Raw genomic sequence first — 21,619 nt, 5'->3', positions numbered from 1 at the left:
TCTGCAGCAATAAATTGAAATTTTAGTAATACAGATTCTGCAATTTACAGCACAGTTGACATGGTAATCCCCGGTTATTTGACTGACCGTTACGTTACGAACTTACAATAACGGGATAAATTTGTACAGTACTGTACAGGAGTACTGTACAATCTACTGTAGTATACAGTGCATAGCTCAATCGTGAGTTGACAATGTACTGTACCGTACTGTACACAGCAGTACCTAGTCCAGTCCAGTAGAAAAGATCGTCTCATTTCTGTAACGTAACGTACTGTACAGGCACTACACTGCTGTATTGTACACAGTATAGTATACAGTACAGGACAGTAAAAAGGCGTTCAAAATTGCAAAACTCTGATCAAAGCGCCTACGAGAAGAAAAATATCCTAAAACAAGCACAGCGTCAAATATGGCTTTGAACAGCGCGATAGTTGGAGCGACGTTATCGTCTATATCTAAAACGAAGTGGATTGAAGTAGTGGTTGCACCAATTGCAGCTCGGGTAAGATAATGGGGTTGAATGATTCTGACTTCAAGTTCGATTTTGTAGTAAAATGAAAGCACTTACGGTAGATCAAGATTGAATCAAATTCAAACTACGATCAAAAGGGAACGCTCATAACAAGAACTGAGCTTACCAATTGACGTTCAACTACTGTCAATGTGTAAAGGAGTTGGTTTCAAATTGATACAGTATAGTCAAGTTGACTAAAATTTTCTTTTATGTGCTGCTCTAATTGAGATATAACGATGCCGTAGAGTTGATATGATCCGAGTTTAGTCATAAGATAAGATAAAACATTCTGCTATTTTACAACGGTTTGTGTGACATGCCTCCTTTGGTCGCCTTGGGCGATGATGGACGTTACAACGTATTTACGAGTATAGTTAATTATAGATAGGTTATCTGCAGACAATCGAACACACGATTAATTAATTAAAATTAAAAAAACTCTTAATAACGGTACGTAATAATTGTTATACAATTGGCATTTGAAATTCACCTTACTGATGCCAAAATAATAGAATGTTAGCCAACATCGTGATGTTGACCATTGTTTACATCGTCTAAACGTAAATCCATCGCTTTAAAGACTGGACTACTAATAATACTGTACGGTAAAACAATTTTCTACTCAATACTCTATACTTAGCGAGCACTACGATATTGGCTAGTAAAGCTCATGGATATTTTTCTTTTACCTATCTATGTCTTACCCTTCCTTTCTTTACTCTTCAATGTACAACGCTAACTGGATTGAGCTCTTAAATATTTTCTTTTATTTTTGCTAGGTGTCGCAACTTATTATTTTAAGTGAGAAAGCTGAACGTAGTAACATTGCTATACCTGATATGCTGGATGTTGTCAATTCCTTTGTAAGCACTTGCAAAAATCTCGAAGCAAATGCTGTAACTTCAATATCAACATCTGATGACTCTGTAAGTCAATTGAATTAGATCTCATATGGTTCACTAATTAATTGAACGTGATTGAATCAATTCCAGGCTTGCATTATTTGTATAGCAGAATTTACTGACACTTTAACTCCGACCTATTTTAATACTACTATATTAATAATTATTATTATCATTATTTACTTACTATAAAAACATATAGGAACTTAAAGCTGATATGAGAAATGCATGTGAAAAATTGAAAACAATTGAGCAGAATTTACTTAATGCTGCTCATACACTTGTACGTGATCCTCATTCTCAATCCGGTTTAGCCAACTTAGTCACTAACTTTCGTGAACTCTTGGAAAGTGTTATCAAAGTAAGGCTACCAACTAAATTTTAGACTGATATTAATAAATGATCTTATCGTAACTTTCTACTGTATAAATGTCAGTGTATGTGTATGTGTTTTTTGTCAATATTTCATTTGTTGTTATAGCTTATTATTTTGTACATAACGTGCGTTTCCAATTAATTATATTATCCAATGCCCTTATGGTTTATTTCTATCCCTTTCTCAAGGTGTTAGTTACAACAGATGCTAGCAAAATACGTCAAATTGTATTTGCTGCCAATCAGTTAATGAACTACGTAACGTTAGTTGAAGAGTGCGATACAATGCAAAAGTTAACCAAAGCTTTGGTTGTAAGTTTAATTTAATGATTATTACGGATAAAAATGATTATAATCTCTATCAAAGAGACTATGAAAGTGTAATACTTCAACTAACATGATTGTATTGCTTTCTAATTAGGATTTCACTACTATAGTGAGATTGCTGCTGGATCTTGTCAACAAGCGGCAAAAAGTATGTTCCATATGTATTAAGAATTAAATTAAATTAATTATTTTGGAAGCCCTTTCTTTGTATATTGTGTAACCATAAATTTAAAGCGTAGAAAATTAGCTGTTAAATTGTTTACACTTATTATATAGAAGTGGAGCGATCGATTAATTTATATAAAATACTGCATATTAATGATAGTACAGTAGCATATGAAGGATGTAAGGTTTTTATTGGCTTTTTTGATATAGGAATTGATTAATAAAACTTGTCGTGAAACGCTAGTCAGATCGCTAAAAACAATGCAAGAAAATGCAGTAATCTTATCGCGCTTAATGCAGTCGCAAATTGCTTCTGGATTGAATGAAGAAGGAAAGGTCGATTCATAGCTTTAATTGATTAATACCATACTAGAAGTTGCTGTACGCAAGAATAGTATATGTTTCATAGCTTTGATTGTGATAGGAATGATAAACTTAGTATAAAATGTATCGATCGTTGTTGAATAGCGAAATATAAATATTTAAAAGACATGAAATTTAATATTAATTCTATGCTACACTCCTCATCTTTTAGACGAATAAAGAATATGCTGCTGGTCAAATTCGTGTTGCATCTGCAGATATAATACGAACTGTACAACGCCGCCAAGATGGACCATCACCTGATGACGATGAGTCGGGAGAATTTATATTTTGCCTAGATAAGGTAACAAATAATCCTATAACTAAATTATGATTAAATAGCAACATAATGATAAACGAATTCGAAATACCATGATAGATTCGGCAGTTACTGACTGATGCCTTCAGTCCATCAACAAGAAGTATTAATGGTGAGCTTGATCTATATGTATCGTGCATTATTCGTGCAAGCATGAAAGTCGCTCGTTTGAGTCGTGAAAAGAGAAGGGATGATATTGTAGAACAAGCTGAAAAAGTATGTTGATATTAATTTGCGTACATTAGCTTTTTGTATTATACATATTCTAATTTTAGCATGATTTTCGTATGATGTTAGGTTCTCCACGTTCGCAATGAGCTAAACGATAATGGTACTGCTGCTGATAGGTAGTTATTCTAGTAATGATTCAGTAAATGTTTCTTCATAATTGTACTTGGGAAATATATTAATTGCTCTATAAATATCTTGTAAAGAGGGTTATTCGATATGCGTAGTGAAAGACTGTTGATGGAACTGCATGACCTCATGATAACAGTAAAAGAAGTTACAACTTATCATATTGTTGACACCTTAGCCGATACAAATTCATCAATTGAGTTGCTACTGTACGATAGAAGATCTGGTATACCGGTAAGAATCGTATGTTTCTTGAATATTGCATTTAATTTTATTATCTAGTGATAATCGATTATCATTGATTGTAATAAAAATTTAATAGTGGATGTGCTGTAAGAAATGTGCAATCATATATAGATATCTTTTAAAATTAGAGCAACTACACTGTAACAAAGAACGAGAATAACTTTCAAAACATTGCTGAAAGAATACTTGAAGTAGCTAACTGTGCTTCATTTTTTGGCGATTCTATTTGTAAGTTTTGAATTGTCAAGATTACATTTGCGCACAAATCATCATCATGAATAAATGTGGCGCCCTGTAAAGGTATCTAATCCATTTATTTTACTGCATATGATGCATTGTAACAATAGGCGTGCAGCGAATTCGCGTAGCAGCTAAAGCTTTAGAAAAGTTAACTAGAGATGTATTAACAACTTCTCGGATGCTGCGTGTGAATCCTAGTGATAAAAGGCTTTATACTCAACTAGAAAATGTCTGTAACAATTGGATGGAAAGGTTAACACAGATGGTCACCGCTGTAGATAAAATAGTCGATGTTATAAAATTTCTAAAAATTTCAGGTAAATCATTACTGTTACTATTATGTATGCTAAACAAGTAATTTTTGTGAAATAATAATTTCTAATGTTACCAGTGATTGTATCAACATTGCAGAAGTAGAGATTTATAGTAACATTAGACAATGTCAAGATGGTTTACGAAGTCAAGAAAAGGATATTGTAGCGAAGTATGCTAACCATGCCGGAAAGTGTTTAGAAAGAGCTATGGACTTAGTTCGTAGCGTAGAGCTACCTGATTTGGATAACCGCTACTATCAAAAAGTAGAAAATATTGGAGCAGAAATTGAATCGAGTGAGTAATTATTGCTTTCTATATAGCTAATTACTGCATCCTGCGTTTCCGATCTTTTATCATTTTATTTTTATCATTCTAAATTTTACAAAATCAATCTCCTTTAATATTGAACTTTTCAGTTATACCGCAACTTAAGATCACCTTAACTGCAGTCATAAGTGATATCAAAGATTATGACCGGCAACAACAATTTCTGGATATAACCAATAGAATATTAGAAACTATGAGAGAACTATGTGCAATTTTTATACCTCAATTTGCGGGTACATAATACATGTATTTATATATGTACAATTGCATTAATTAGAACTTGCTCTTGGCACTTTTAGCGTGCGTACTCAATAGTATTCCAATGGCTTATGCTTCCCTTATAGGCAGCAATCAAGAAGACAGTTCACGAAGAGACAGAGCTCCTTCCAATTACACTGATGACTCCCCAAGGCGGTTACCTGATCGAAATTTGGTTTCATCACAACTACCAAGTCAGTTGATGTAGTATTATAAGAAGACATTAAGGAATTATAGAGTCACTATATTCAATACGCTTCTTAGAGTTGTTTATGGTACTATATATAACTATTATAACATTAGATAGCGAAGTAAACGCTCGCGGTCCTCCAAGCCGATACCATACCAGAAATATCTCAAATCAGCCTACCTCACGCTTGAGTCCATCGTTTGGACATTCGAACATGGCGAAGCCCAGAAGTACCAACGACCAAGATCTTTATGATGACAGAAGCAAGGATGATTCCAAAAGTATTTCTTCACAGAATGAAACTATTGAATACGATTATCTTTATAAAAATATCATCTCCGAGATAGGTACGCAAAACAGTTAATAATTGTAATGGTTACTTCTACAGTGTAATCTGAATAGTAATATAAATCTGTTCCATGATAACGTTTGATTTTGCTATAGGCGATGCGGATGAAGTTATGGCTTCAGCAGCACCAAAAGTATTTGCTTCTCCAATATCACGTTTAGTGGATGCATCGGTCAATGGTGAAGATATTTCTGGAATTTGTTCGCTAATTTCTGATGCTAGCAAGAAATTGTCAGATCTAGCTCAAATAACTTCCGATCGCTCAACTAGCAAAGATAAAAGGCATGATTATTTCTTAGAATTTAGTAATTGCTACCTCCATAAACTACGTAGTTATCTTGCAAACCGTCTGTTTTCCCCAATATATTTTAATTTAAATCCTTTAAATGCGTTTCAATTAATATAGTCTGGTTATTCAGACGATTATGGAATTGCGGAAGCTAGCTCCTCAGGTTATTAGTGCAGCGCAGTTAGCAGTTGTTAATAGAAACAGAAGAGAAATTACTGATCAACTTCGTGTCCGGGGCCAGGATTGGTCCTTCAAAATGCAAGTATTAGCTGCGGATGTTGATAAATTCATTGACGGATGGTCTACACCAGCAACTCGTGTTGCTGCTACTGCTCATCTAGGAAATGCTGAAGTTCTTAACAATCATGTTAGTTTCAGATTTATATTAACGCTTAACAGATTGTAATCTTAACTTAATTTTGTAATAGTTGCCATAAATAACCTATTATGAACCTTTTCTAGATTGATGCCTTCCATACATACGTCATGAAATTGCAGCAAATTGCTGTTTCAACTATCACTGCTGCTGAGGAGGAACTTAGTTTAACATTTGGTAGCTCGTTTGATCTCGAAGTAGACCATCATTCACAATTGTTAAAAAAGCATATTATATTAATAAGACAACATATCGACAGCGTTAACTCCACAATGAAATTGCTGATCTCAACCGCTAAAACATTGCATTTACACTTATCAGGTATAATTATGAAATTTATTGCAGCGGTGTCCAGTTTATGTTGGTCCTACGAAATAAATTTTTTCTTTCTTCAGAAAATTCGATGCCAGAAAGTTTCCTAATTCAATTGGAGATATTACGTCGTGAGTGGGGGGTAGAAGTTAAATCGTTGATGGAAGCATTTGATGGTATCATAAAAGGAACCGTAGCACCAGTAGAGGCATTGATTTCTGCAGCTCAACTCGGCGATAGACGAGCTGTGCACGAAAGAGCGAAAACCCTCAATACTTACCGTAATGTATTAAAAGAAATAAGCACAACGTCAATTTCTAGGTACTACTGTAGAAAAAGTATTATTATTATCGATCCTTTTGATTTTCTTTACGGTAGAGTGCTTAGCTTTTTTTAAATAATGCGTAATTCTGTAGTTGTGATGAAGTTAAGAAAATTGAAAGTTTTCGTTCAAACATGCAAGCAATTGAACGTTTAACCCATGAAATAATGGATCTAGCCTGGATTGCGGTTGAAACTTCTGGATCTCAAAAGACTAGTCGAGAAGGCTCAGCGCATCAAGCTTCGTCAGAAAGATTGACCTTATTACAACGAGAGTGGGCATCAAAAGTATGTTATATTTAAATTTCGACTTTATTTACAGTATCTATATTCTAAGCTTTAACAGCAGATTACATATTTTTATCCATTGATTCTATATTTTTATGTTTTATTACTAATATCAACTAATGTCTGATCTGATTTCTGCAAAAAATGCAGGTTCATCTACTTTCAGCTGTTGTTGATGATCTCACTGCAGATGTTTCTTCACCTGTCGACAATTTAGCTGGAGCTGCACTTGCAATAAGTAAATCTTATGGTGGCAATCATGGTATGCAGCTTTTGCAGTCATTTCAGGTTCAGGCTGACACATTAACTGCTCGTGTAGCTAGAGTAAAAAAGTATGCCAATGCGGCTGTTGCTAATTCGAAGAAGGAAGAGCAAGTAAAGTTAATTCATGTTACCAGCAATTCAGTTGAAAAACTTACACCAAAGGTGATAAGTGCTGCTAGAGGATTGGCAGGTAAACATATTATGCAAAAAGCTTTACACATTAAGGTGGGTTACGCTAACTATAAAAAAATTCCTATTAATTAAAATTTATCTTCATAGAAAATCCTGATCAGCTGAGTGTAGAGTGGTTCCAACTTGTTAGGCGTCAATGGGCATCAAAAGCTTGCTTGTTAATACATAAGCTTGATCGAATTGAAGATGTAAATTTTGCTGCTGTATCATGTACGTGAAAGTAAAAACTATTTTTGCCGTGTGCAAATTCGATATGAAAGCAACTTTGACTAATATAACGCCGTTTCTTACGATCTTTTGTAAACTGTACAGCCACAGTTCAAGAGCTCTTCGGTCTAAAATATGATATGAATGCGCAACAAGGACCACCAAGAGCAAGTGCGAATACTATCCAAGCTCCTCTACCAACGTATCCACAACAAACTCTTCCTATGGCTAGAAGTTCTAATATCGTTACAGAAACGAACGAGCCATACAGTCGATTAAGTGATTTAAAGCCATCTTCAGTAGCGTTATCGCAACCGAATTTGGCTACCACATCCTATACGACCAACCGACCAGAAAGACCATACTCAGCAATGTCACAAAAGTAATTATCGAATATGAACTATTGTACCCTTTAGTATAAAGTTTTATGAATTTCTGTAAATAAAGATTACATACTGCGTAAGGTTTTCTTAATACCGTAAGTTTTATCATAATTAAAAAGAATTCTGTGTTTCATTATAGCTATGATCAACCGTACAATAAGCCCCAGTCAGCCTTCTCACCAAATCCTAATACGATCTTTAATACATATACTAGTAACGTGGTCTTTAATCCCCATCAGCAGGCTGCAGGTGTTAGTGTACTAAATTCTGCAAGAAATTTAATGAGTGATCAACCTCCTTTGCAATCAGTGTTTAATCGTTCAGAACATCAGTCAGTAAATAGCAATTACGATAACTCTCTTCTAAACAATGGAATGAACACAGCAACAGCTACCTTTTCATCTGTCAATCCTAAACAGAGATTAGAGTCACAAGCTACAGATTCTGTCCATATTGGTATTACGTCAACATCTATCTATCCGTCATCTAATGTTAATTCTATGACCGATTCAAGCAATGCCAATGCTGAAGCTCAACGTTTGGATACAGCCAGTGTAGGTTCTTCCAACAATACCAAGCCGACCATCCCTTCCACCCAATTCCGTCAGCCTGAAAATATCGGCGGATACTTGTCGTCATTAAGGAATCTTTCTAAAGGAACGTCAGATAGTTCCAACGACTATTTCACTAGTAAAATTTCGCAGTTACCCTCTGATACGCTTGGTGAAGACGATAAAAATGTGCTAACGACGAAATTGCAAGCAAGTACTCAATTGGAACCAATGGGGTCGTCAAAAATAGATACCGAGCGTAATAATTTTGGCAAGGCTAGTGATTCAAAAAGATTCTCTGAATTGAAGGTTAAGGGATACATGCATGCGATTAATGATACGTCTACAAAGGCGACAGATAATACCAGGTTATCATCAAACGTAAGACAGGAGCCTCCAGAAAGCTTTTTAAATAATAAGGGCGTCAAGAAATCTGTTAACCTTAATAGCTCTGATCACGTCAGCGATGGTAAAGTTAAAAATTTCCCTGCCAGATCAGTTGTTGTAAGTGATGACAGTCTATAGGCGCAATACCGTATAATTTGCTATTTTTAATCGATAAATTAAAATAAGTAAATAAATATTATTACAGAATGTACTTGAGCTTCACGTAGTTTTAATGCATTGTTATCGCTAAAAAACCAAGCTACAACCAGAAATGCGCAGCAAAACATGCGTTTTGCTGAGTTTTACAAAACACTTCCTTCATAAACTACTTGCAGTATGTTGGCTAAAAAAGAATTCTATAAGTTTATATCGATGTGTAACCATTTTGCTCTCTTGTACACTATTTTCATGTTATTATGTTATTTATATTCAAACAATATTTCTTTTGCCATTACCTTTGAAATAAAAGGATACTGTATATGTATTACGTGTAATATAGTTCTAGATGGTAGGGATTTATCTTTGCTGTAATATGTCAACTTTTCTTAGAACAATCGAATAAAGTTAACATTTGAAATGCAGGAGGATATCAATGTTTGGGAAGAAGACGGAAATTTTGTTATCAGAGCCGCAAAAGAAATGGCTAATCGAGTAGATCAGCTGACAAGTATTGCAGAAAGGCCATCTAGTACAGTATCAGCACATACCATGGCTGTTTCAGCTAAAAATATTGCTGAAAATGCTGTACTCATTGGCAAATTTATGCAACATATGTCAAATATTTGCACTGACAAGGGGTATGTAACAGTATTTGTCATGTAGCCCTCATAATTTGCTCATTGCAGCGATAACTGGCTTATGCTTTTATATAGAATGCTGTAGATTTCCTGACATTGCGGTTTACCTATATTAATAAATCTTCTCATAACTTTAGCAACCAAGAGGAGTTACGTTTATGTGCGGATCAAATTCAGACGATTAGTATGCAATTAAAGATGCTGTGCACTGTTAATGAAAACTTAAGTCACTCATTATCGGTATGCTACTTAATCAATATGGGTGAATAATAACTTGCTGCTGTTGGTAACTACGTGAGGACTCGATACTATACCAAATAAATTAATCCGTTTTAATTTACTTTCAGAATGATCACCCTTTAATTGAAAATTCCAAAAATTTAAATTATGTTGTTATGAAAGGATTAAAAGTCACAGAAGCTGCGTGCCTTAAGGTATATCTGTAATGAAGGCATTACGCATAAGTACATGCTTAATTTGTGAATTTTTAAAGTTACTGTAAGGGAATATATAGACTAAATACTGTATGTTTCTTAAAGTCATAATCTGCAAAGTTCTCTGATCGATCAACGGTCGATAGAAGTTTCCTAGTAAGGTTCACGCATACTTTAAGATATAGTGGAGTGGAAGAGTTATTAAAACCGTTTTACAATTCGCGCGAGGTATACTCGTGTTCTCTTCAAAATTGATATTTATTTGGCCTTTACTATGTACGGATGCTTAGATTGATTTAGATGCGAATGCCAGTCCTGATGACCCCGTAATTAGATTAGCTATGGATTGGCGAAAGAAGCTTTGTTCACAAAGAAACGAGGAGGCTATGTCGGCTCAAACTGGAGCATTCGGCTTGCGAAGAGTTAGTAGATCGGTATCACCAGATCCTACTTTGACCGATTTAGTAAGATAATCAGTTATCCGATTACGAATTTTCATCCCCATTCAAGAAGTAGTCTCGTACCGATATTCATCTGCTTAATTAATGGAGGTATACGATATATTTTTTCTAGTCTATTTCAAATTAGTGTAAAATTTAGACTAATATATTATTATCAGCTATCGAATCCGTATTGAATTACGCGTTGTCCTTAAACTCCTTTAAATCTTATATTATATCCAGTATACAATTGTAGCTCTATAATGATGTATTGTATTTCCAATATTAAGATCTTATCAAATTAGCTGATATTTGATTAATTAATATTTTATAGAAGAAATTTTTTGAGTTCGTAAACGCGATTTTTTTACAGTTTTTCGATGATAGTCCGTGATGACCATTCTTTGTCTTTGGGCTAGCTGTACTTAAATTTGTAAATTTAATGTAATTGAGTTAGCTGTTTTATTATCTTGAAAGTTCGCTATATTTTCATTCTCATTCTTATTATTTATATGCATGTCATTATGAAAGCAATTTTCAATTCTATCTAGATCCAGTTATCTGAATGTACTAGTGGCTTATTGACATATGTGTTACTGCGCTGCAGTTTTCTATGTAGTACTGACAGTGAATATAACACGTAGATCGCAAATGTACAGTATTCATTACTTGGTCTTCGAAAATGCCTTAGTGTAAAGTAGCGATAGTATTACTAATGTTATTCTTCAGCTAGAGGTGGGACAGCATAAATCTAAAACGTTACTTAGCATTGTATTGATCCACAAGTAGTTGCAATATGCTGGAGCAAGGAATAAAAACTTGTTAAGTGTACAGATTAACGTAAAGTTATTTATTGCGCTTACCAGTAATACACCTAATGGGTACTGTCATGTTCTACGGTGCTATTGGCTTTTAATACTGTATTTCTTCTCATAAGATGACATGTAGTTAGAAATAAATGTAAGTACAGAAAAACCAAAGTAAGTGGGAAATGATTGAGCTAACAGCATGTCATTACTGATCCATAATAAGAAATTGATGATTCGCAGAAGTTCTGAGCTTGGATCACTATTGCAACATGAGCCGTTTGAATACTTGTATATCTCATAATTGCGATCACTATTTCCTTGAAGTAACCTATTCTGACGGAAATTTGACAAAAACTTTAAGATAGTACCTTGAATGTAGCGAGATGTGTAAATAGCTCCATATTCTATTTACTGGTGTGCTATCCTAAGCTACAAATCATCCGTTATGATGAGAATATGATTTTACTCTACTGACAGGTTTGAAGTCTTATTGCTGATAAGGAAATATTTACTGCAAATTCAATTTTTAAAATTTTAAAATTTGAATAGTATAAAGCCCAGCAAAACTGACGATTCGCGAGTAGCAGGCAAGCTGATTTCCTTGTGTTATGTATATATATATATACAGTACAGTAGTAAGGTTAGCCGTTCAGATTAGTAAAACTATTTACGATATTGTTTCGCATCAACTTTGCATGCAGTAGATATAGTTTTCAGTTTCATTGTATAATAAGTATTTGTAAATTTTTCGAAAGAGAAATAGCCAGGGCTATCATCTGATTAGGGTTGTTGCGTCGTGAAGTGCAGCAAAATGGGATAAGCTCTATAAAGCCTTGATGCAGAGTGCCAGTATAAGTTATTGCTGAAGTAATACAGTAGTTTGGAAGTATACAACCAAGACAAATGAAGGCTAATTTGGATAGAACTAGTATAAACTCCCGTCACTATGCTGACGGATTATGCTGTTATAATATTACAAACTCCCGTCGCTTTGCTGACGGATTATGCTCTTATAATATTATACTTCTAGAATATTATTTTACAATAATACTTCAAAGGTGACTCGATTTTGCATCACTATGCTGACGGATTATGTTCTATATACGTTAACGTTACAAAATATATTACAGTTACTATTCAGGAATTTGATTTTATCAAATTTTATCAACATTCATTCACGTTAAAAATGATGATTTGAACAGTAAATGCATTGCATGAAGGCAATAAGGGTAATGAGCCGTTTATTAATATCCATTCACGTTAAAAGTAATTCTTTCTTAGCGCGGTAAACCGAAATTGACATCTGGAGCTATACAGTACAGTATTCTCTACCCGCATAACAGTCCATGCTAACTAGAAAACAATCATTAAAATTCCTGTTATCATTGGATATTGGATAAAACATTAGAAAGTCGACATGATTTGTGATATTGTGTTATATCCAATGTATTATCAGCGTTATAGGAGTAGTGGCTCCTTTACTAAACGCTCGATTAGCCTAATTGAGGAGAGATTGCCATTCTAATGAAGCACAAGAAAGGGATTGACAGCAACTACTACAGTACAGTATAAAATCCAGGTAGAATAGTGTCGTAATGCATATTTGAATATCAAGGACAATTCTAGAATCAATTACGTCTAATTTATGGGACAAGACTATGACGGAAGAGACAAGAAATTAAAAAAAACAAAATCAACTAGACTGAATTGACCGGTTTTATATAGCCACTATTCCATTTTACAGCACTCTGCCTTATGGACTACTAAAAAAAGCTCATGGTATAACTTCTGATAGCATTCTACCATAAACTACTAGATACATCTTTGACGTTCTACAACTGCTTTTGAGCAGAACTTGGTAAAATAGAATAGATTTCAATGTTATATTACTTAATTTAGTAGAAAAAAAATAAGCGAATGACAGCATCGCGAGCATCCGCTTCAAAACATTTTAGCGAAACGAAGTGTTTAGAACAGGATGAAACCGAAGTGTCCGACCGTCTGAGTTCAGTGCACCGGTCCGGAAGTACAGTAGTCCACGACTATACAGTACGCTGTACTGTACAATGTACAGTACTACATACTGTATTTTACCTGGCCAGTATTGTACTGTCTTGTCCTGTATTACCTTACTAGGTTACTGTACACTATGGCTTACACGTGCAATCTATAGTAATTTGACCATCGAAATACAGACGGACAGAAGTTGTGCTCTGGTTCTGCTGACTTTCAGTACAGTACTGGACAGGACTAGTACTGTATACACTAAAGTAGAGCAGCATTTCTAATACTGTACAGTATTGTACCGCTACTACGGTAACAGCACTTATAGTGCGGTAGAGCGCCAGGCGTCCTTCAGTCTTGAAATCTCTCAAGCCGACAACGGCGGATTCATTTTGAAGCACAGCAAAATGGACGACGGTAAGTCCAATTTTTTCTTTGCTTTTAATATCAGCTAGGACAAGTGATGATCTTCATGGAAATGATGTAATTTGATTCATGTTTATGGAACTTATAATGATTGTTAATTCATGTATTGAACAGTTGACAGTTACGATCTAACCGATCAGCCGATCGATGATGATGAAATTGAGACAGATCTATGGCAAGAAGCCTGTTGGGTGGTTATCAATGCTTATTTTAATGAAAAAGGTTTAGTCCGTCAGCAGTTAGACTCTTTCGATGAATTTATCCAGATGTCAGTGCAAAGGATTGTGGAAGATTCACCACAGATCGATATACAAGGAGAGACCCAACATCATTCTTCGGAGGAACAACAATCGGTAAGCAGATCGGTTATGCGCTCCTCATTCAGCATGGCCAACAGTGACAGAATGCAACTGGAAATTGTATGACTGCAAACTTTCAGAATTAAGTAGTCTACCTCAATCAACTGGTTGAATTATGCTCAATGCTTGTTTAGACTAGACGCTGCTAATGTATACGTTAATCGATGTTAATACTGAAAGTTGAGATAGAAAGTTTGGCCTTAATTGGCAGCTGTTGTACTATAGTCCGAGCTTCAACATTTCCACCATTTTCGTATTCCTAACTACGATCGATCTGTCCATGATGCTCTTTGGAAGATAGTAGTTTAAACAGTCCAGTATTTGTTCTAAATGGTTATTTAATAATGTTACCGTATTATCATCAAATCTTTTGATACTTTAATGTACTTAAAGCAAATAAATAATGAAATTAAATGTATCATTGGCTTCATGTTTGAATCAAGATCACAAACGTAACCGTTAGTTACTCTAGACTTTTGAATGTTCACTTACTTTAGAATCATTTCTATCCGATACGATTCAATTAGGTTCGATATCAGCTGAAATTTGATCAGATTTATTTATCTAAACCAACTTTTTGGGAGAAAGATGGCTCACCAACACCTATGATGTCAAACCAAGCGCGTTTAAGGAACTTAACGTAAGACAAATCTACTGTTAATGTCAGTGATAATCAAGGAGAACAATGCTAAATGTGCGACTCTACTAGTGTAATGATGTAACTTGCATTGATAAACAGCGTATGACATTCCATTCCTTGCTCTTAAAGTTATATCTTAATTACTGTACGAGTATAAACACTTTTAATCTGAAAAATTTTTCAATTTTATCGGTTACGGTCTTAAGGTTAAATCTTAATTCAAATATCAGAATTTCTACACAATAATAAGTACGTATTCGATTGAGTAACAGTTTGTATACTTGATGCCATTTTTCTTTTCAGGTACTCAGCACCTCTATACGTAGATATCACAAAAACTATAACCAAAGGAAATAATGAACCTGAAGTAAAGTGCCACCCAAAGACGTTTATTGGCAAAATCCCCATCATGTTACGATCAACTTATTGTTTATTACACAACATGGCTGATCATGCCTTAACTGAGTTAAATGAATGTCCTTTGGATGTCGGTGGTTATTTTATCATTAATGGTTCTGAAAAAGTACTCATAGCACAGGAGAAAATGGCTTCAAATACCGGTCTGCTTAAACTAAATTACAATTGACATGGTTTTAATTAATTTATATACTCTTATTTTATCCAATAATCGAAAGATTAATTTGTGAATAAATATACTTGTTTTTATATGTACAGTCTATGTATTTCAAAAGAAAGAATCAAAGTACGCGTATGTAGCGGAAATTAGGTCTGTAACTGAAAATTCTTCTCGTCCAACGAGTACATTGTGGGTCAGTATGTTAGCACGTGGTGGCGGCACATCGAAAAAAAGCGTAATCGGTCAAAAGATTGTCGCTGCGATCCCGTATGTAAATCAAGAAATACCGATCATGGTTGTCTTTCGTGCACTTGGATTTGTCGCCGATCGAGATATCCTAGAACATATCATTTATGATTTTGATGACCCAGAATTGATGGAAATGGTAAGTAGATAGTTCGATTTATAATGCAGTAATGGCATAAATTACTTTCCGGCACTATCATAAATATACTCAATAGAATTAATCACTCTTTCGTGAATAGGTCAAGCCTTCACTTGATGAAGCTTTCGTTATTCAGGAGCAAAATGTCGCATTAAATTATATTGGATCTCGAGGCTCTCGTTCTGGTGTAACTAAAGAAAAGCGTATCAAATATGCACGAGAAATATTACAAAAAGAAATGTTGCCACATGTTGGTATCAGTGATTATTGTGAAACAAAGAAAGCATATTTTCTAGGGTAATGCAAGGCTATTTTAAATACTTTGTGTATGTTAAGATGATAAATTATAATTATTTAAATTTGTACCATTTCAGGTACATGGTCCATCGTTTATTACTGACAGCTCTAGGGAGACGTGAAGTGGATGATCGAGATCATTACGGTAACAAGAGGTTGGATTTGGCTGGCCCGCTGTTAGCTTTCTTATTCCGAGGGTAAAAGCCTGTATATGATATTGTTTCAACTATTTATATCGACTACTCTGTTAATTGAGTTCATGACTGCCAGAAAGTGAGATAACATACCACTTACCTTACTATTTACAGATTATTCCGTAATCTACTCAAAGAAGTCAAGATGTATGCACAAAAGTTTGTTGATAATGGGCGAGACTTCAACTTGGAACTTGCTATCAAAACAAAGATTATTACCGATGGTTTACGATACTCACTCGCTACTGGAAACTGGGGTGATCAAAAGAAAGCTCATCAGTCAAGAGCCGGTGTTTCACAAGTAATTAGTGATACATGGCTTTACATCTTACGTATTTTCGCTATCAATTTGAACCGATATGGAAAACTAATATTTGTTTACAATTGTTAGGTATTGAACCGTTTAACCTTTGTCTCAACGCTATCTCACTTACGACGTTTAAACTCCCCAATTGGCCGTGATGGTAAATTAGCTCGCCCTCGACAATTGCACAATACTCACTGGGGGATGATCTGTCCAGCTGAAACACCAGAGGTTAGAACCTACTCAACGTGTAATGAACCCATTTAAGCAATAATTATTAACTGATTTATCTACGAAAATTTGTAGGGTCAAGCAGTTGGACTTGTTAAAAATTTAGCCTTAATGGCATATATTTCCGTTGGTTCTCAGCCTAGCCCCATCTTAGAATTTTTAGAAGAATGGTCTATGGAAAATCTGGAAGAAGTATCTCATTCAGCTCTAGCTTCGTAAGTTAGAATCCGTTTTAATTTTTGTTTCTATTTCTTTATCAATACGTAAATTTTAATTGGTATCAACAAATCTGCCATCTAGAGCCACGAAGATCTTTGTGAATGGATGTTGGGTCGGTATTCACCGGGATCCAGAACAGCTAATGTCAACTTTAAGAAAATTACGTCGTCAAATGGATGTAATTGTTTCGGAGGTACTATAATTTTACCAATTCGTTACTACTGGTAAGCAAATTGTTATCTAGTTCTGGTTATTAAATGCTATATTGTATCTTTGATGATATAGGTATCTATGGTTCGAGATATTAGAGATAGAGAAATCCGTATTTATACAGATGCTGGACGAATCTGTCGCCCACTACTGATTGTGGAAAATCAAAAATTAGTTTTAAAGAAAAATCATATAGAGTCCATGAAAACAGCCGATGATTACGAAGTGTTTGGGTATAGAATGGAGATAAATATTAATCAAAGTAATTTGTAGTATTTTAAAAATATCAATAAATATTTTTTCCTATGTATTAATAGATGGCAAGATTTAATTGCAAACGGTATTGTTGAATATGTCGATACCCTGGAAGAAGAAACGGTTATGATAGCCATGACACCGGACTACTTAACAGCTGGAGTTAATTACTGCCGTACTTATACGCACTGTGAAATTCATCCATCTATGATATTAGGTGTCTGTGCCTCGATTATTCCTTTTCCAGATCATAACCAGGTTTGATTGTCATATAATATCAATATAGGACGATTTGCCGTGTCCAAGTTATTAAGTGGTATTGTATTAATGTATGATATATATGTCTATATTACTTCTTTAAATAATTAATTGTTAGTCACCGCGAAATACGTACCAATCAGCTATGGGTAAGCAAGCTATGGGGGTATACACAACAAATTTTCATGTCCGCATGGATACATTGGCTCACGTATTGTATTATCCGCAAAAGCCACTTGTTACAACTCGTTCTATGGAATACTTAAGGTTTCGGGAGTTACCAGCAGGTATTAATACAATTGTCGCCATCGCTTCTTATACTGGATACAATCAAGAGGATTCCATTATCATGAATAGGGGAGCTATTGATCGTGGTCTATTTCGGTAAATTAATTTAGCCGACTTAAACCTCGCTATTACTTCAAGCTTTAACACTCAATGTCAACATATTCAATATAGATCTGTATTTTATCGATCATATCGTGACCAAGAATCCAGTGGTGATTTTAATTCTGAAGAAATATTTGAAAAACCTTCTAAAGAAACCTGTTCAGGTATATAAATTTTGTGTAGTAGTGATATTAAAAGTTATTGTCTATTTAGATTACCTACATAACTTCAACAGGAATGCATAATGCAATGTATGATAAATTGGATGACGATGGACTGGTTGCTCCTGGAACTCGTGTTAGTGGTGGCGACATTGTTATTGGAAAAACTGCTTTATTACCTGAAGATGCAGATGCGGTAACGATACTGTTCTTAGCCTCTAAGTCTATACCATTACAAATCTTTAATTAATTACCCTTTCTAATGTATAGCTAGGAGATACTAATAAACGGTTCGTAAAGAGGGATGCTAGTACAGGGTTGCGTTCGAGTGAAAGTGGAATCGTTGATCAAGTAAGTTACCAATGGATGAAAAAATACCGTTAACTATAATACGATATTTAATAGTTACTTTCTAATAATTGGAAACAATGCACCATTATAGGTTTTATTAACTGTTAGCCAAGAAGGGTATAAATTCACCAAAGTTCGAGTTCGATCTGTTAGAATACCACAGATAGGTGACAAATTCGCTAGCCGTCATGGACAAAAAGGAACGTGTGGTATTACTTATCGTCAAGAGGTAATTTAACTAACATTTCATCACTTATTTATGATGTATAGCATGATATACAGCAGTTATATTATTTATGTTATCATTATTCAGGATATGCCATTCACATGTGAAGGAATTACGCCAGACATTATTATTAATCCTCATGCTATTCCAAGTCGTATGACAATCGGTCATTTGATCGAATGTCTACAAGGAAAGGTACATCTCTTTCTATGAAGTGCTTTTTTTTTATTGCATGCTTAATAAACTTATATGATACTGCTTAGGTTTCAGCAAATAAGGGTGAAATTGGTGATGCTACCCCTTTTAACGACACCCTAACCGTACAGAAAATTTCTAGTTTGTTGTCTGATTATGGCTACCATTTAAGGGGCAACGAGGTACGCTAATAAGATGACCGGAGATCAAAATTTGAATGATACAAGATAACAATATTTATACGTATACTATTTTCTAGGTGTTGTATAATGGTTTTACTGGTCGTAAATTAAACACCCAAGTATTTTTGGGTCCAACGTATTACCAACGTCTTAAGCACATGGTAGACGACAAAATACACGCTCGAGCTCGAGGTCCCTTACAGAATCTTACACGGCAGCCTATGCAAGGCCGTGCTCGGTAATTTGTGGTATATTTTACTACGTAACGTATAGGCCCCTACCGTGATTGTTCTCATGCATCTAATTTGCTTTCAATGTAGTGATGGCGGTTTACGATTTGGAGAGATGGAAAGAGATTGCCAAATTTCACATGGTGCTGCACAATTTTTACGTGAACGTTTATATGACGCGTCAGATCCATACATCGTACACATGTGCAATCTATGCGGTTTGGTTGCTGTGGCAAATTTAAGAAATGATACTTACGAATGTAAAGGCTGCAGGAATAAAACTAGGGTACGTTCGTAGAAACTTTCGCTTGCTGTGAATTGTATTTAATAACTAACAAGAGGGTGTATGTTCTTTTCTTGGTCTAGATTTCTCAAGTTCGTATTCCTTATGCGTGTAAATTGTTGTTTCAAGAGTTAATGTCCATGAGCCTTGCGCCAAGAATAATGGTAGAAAATTCAGCTTGTTAGGATCATTTGATATCATTTTATTTACGAAATGATACAGCCAGCAACTCACTATGATACAATATTTGATAGCTGAAGTTACGTTAAAAAAAAAGTGATACTTTAATACACTGTACCGAAAATGATTGAATGTACTTTCCTGTTTTATTATGTGTATATATACTACACACTTTTGTAATATTTCGTATTTGTAATGGTAGTTCGAATCATCTGACTCTATCTGCCGTATTGTTGTTCCTTTTCTTTCTTTGTAATGGAATCTTTGAAGTTTATTGTTCATGTATATTAGGATAAAAAATAGGTTCTGTTCACAGCTGGACACTGTACTTATCGATAATGAAGGAAGTCTTCAAAAGAACAGTGCATCTATGTAAACTTTTAGATACGTTATTTATTAAAAAGAATATAATAAATTTGTTTATATATTAGTTACTAGCCATTCGATACCTGTATATTTTGTCAATGGTTTCCACCACATTTTATGAAGTACAGTACAGTACGCATTTTGGTTTCGTGCAGTAAATGTTAACTACCAATGAACAACAGCTGTTTTATGATCGCATATCATGTACTAATGTTACATGTAAAGCGTCATTCGGATTAAATTTAGTTATAATGCCTTGCAATGCACGGTTCTATCAAATATTCCTGATAAAAGTTACGATCGGTGGAATGAATTCCACAATTGAATATTTCATTACATTAGCATTGCCAAAAATACGAGTATGAAATAATTTTTAAATTACTGAATAAATGACTAACTGCAATTTCGTGAACGTTTTCATATTAACATGCTGGTATTTCATCAATTTCGTATTAATTATATATTATAATTACATTCTGTCGTTTTCTTAGAGTAGATGTAGGAGCGATATTAGTAGTGGTAAACTTATTACAACCAACCAAGGAAAAACTTGCTATCGTAGAAATCATGCTGTGGTTCATAAACCAACAATCAAATTTTAAAGCTTTTCAGTGTCTCATGATAACATGCGATCATACTGCAAAATTTTAATACGCAAGTATCGCACACTCACAGATAGATTCATAACAGAAAAATGATAAAGTTCGAGCGTCGCTATCCTTTCACAAAACGCCCATAAATAAAGATAGAATACATCTTTTTTATTATATTGAATACTAAATACGATCGCTGCGTAATGAGTACGTAGTCGCGGCAATAGTAACATCCATATTTACTTAACACAAGTTCATTATTTCATCCAACTTTTGGAATAACAAATTAAAATTTCTGCTAATCCATGTTAGAATAACACAGTTCTTATATAGTAACCAAATATTAGAATAATAAACAATTTGATGGTCCTAACCCAAATCAATTTGACGTAACTGCACAATTATACATGGCAATAATACTACAAATACGTGTAAGTGGTTTTGCATAAATCTATACAAGCTAGTTATTTCCGATGTGAATATTGAATCAATCTTTCTAACGGTTCATCTACAGTTTGTACTAGATGTGTCAACTCATTACATTCGTAATATTTCATAGGTTCTAAAATTGTAATTATAAATCTAATATTTTATATATATATATATATACTCGTATTTTTAAGGTTACACGCAGGATTCATCCGATTCTTCATAATTATACTGTACTGTAGAAGGACAAAATCGATGTTTACATAACTTTTATCCTTACTATCAAAATAATAAAAAATGGATCATATAGTTTCTAATGTCTTCCTTCTATAACCGATTACGATGGAATTATTGGCTATCACCGTTTATAGAAT

General features: G+C 34.4%; 2 protein-coding genes across 2 annotated transcripts; both read left to right on the top strand.

The window, feature by feature from the left end:
* Positions 1–412: 412 nt before the first annotated feature.
* On the top strand, positions 413–11,135 carry TRIADDRAFT_58513 (uncharacterized protein; the record flags this gene model as incomplete). Its single annotated transcript, XM_002114693.1, has 30 exons — positions 413–505; positions 1,297–1,443; positions 1,622–1,780; positions 1,984–2,106; positions 2,216–2,269; positions 2,497–2,622; positions 2,822–2,953; positions 3,029–3,184; positions 3,266–3,315; positions 3,403–3,559; positions 3,700–3,799; positions 3,919–4,128; positions 4,223–4,420; positions 4,543–4,686; positions 4,798–4,905; positions 5,015–5,248; positions 5,346–5,481; positions 5,657–5,906; positions 6,002–6,236; positions 6,311–6,548; positions 6,644–6,836; positions 6,987–7,290; positions 7,380–7,502; positions 7,605–7,881; positions 8,022–8,937; positions 9,370–9,617; positions 9,755–9,857; positions 9,965–10,051; positions 10,342–10,515; positions 11,043–11,135. The coding sequence occupies 30 exons, from the start codon at positions 413–415 to the stop codon at positions 11,133–11,135; spliced, it is 5,568 nt and encodes a 1,855-aa protein (XP_002114729.1).
* Positions 11,136–13,711: 2,576 nt separating this feature from the next.
* On the top strand, positions 13,712–20,825 carry TRIADDRAFT_58512 (DNA directed RNA polymerase II polypeptide B; the record flags this gene model as incomplete). Its single annotated transcript, XM_002114692.1, has 24 exons — positions 13,712–13,721; positions 13,845–14,083; positions 14,617–14,729; positions 15,033–15,289; positions 15,405–15,691; positions 15,792–15,988; positions 16,066–16,143; positions 16,297–16,483; positions 16,574–16,717; positions 16,793–16,932; positions 17,018–17,129; positions 17,222–17,379; positions 17,464–17,659; positions 17,778–18,043; positions 18,119–18,213; positions 18,285–18,406; positions 18,481–18,561; positions 18,653–18,790; positions 18,875–18,982; positions 19,051–19,164; positions 19,242–19,402; positions 19,485–19,680; positions 19,761–19,841; positions 20,715–20,825. 24 exons carry the CDS (start codon positions 13,712–13,714, stop codon positions 20,823–20,825), a joined length of 3,591 nt encoding a protein of 1,196 aa, XP_002114728.1.
* Between the last annotated feature and the right edge of the window lie 794 nt (positions 20,826–21,619).

The sequence above is a fragment of the Trichoplax adhaerens genome, genomic scaffold, assembly GCF_000150275.1.
Source record: "Trichoplax adhaerens TRIADscaffold_8 genomic scaffold, whole genome shotgun sequence".
In the NCBI taxonomy this organism is placed as follows: domain Eukaryota; kingdom Metazoa; phylum Placozoa; class Uniplacotomia; order Trichoplacea; family Trichoplacidae; genus Trichoplax; species Trichoplax adhaerens.
Note: the sequence above shows the minus strand (reverse complement) of the source record. Positions and strands in the feature narration are given on the sequence as shown.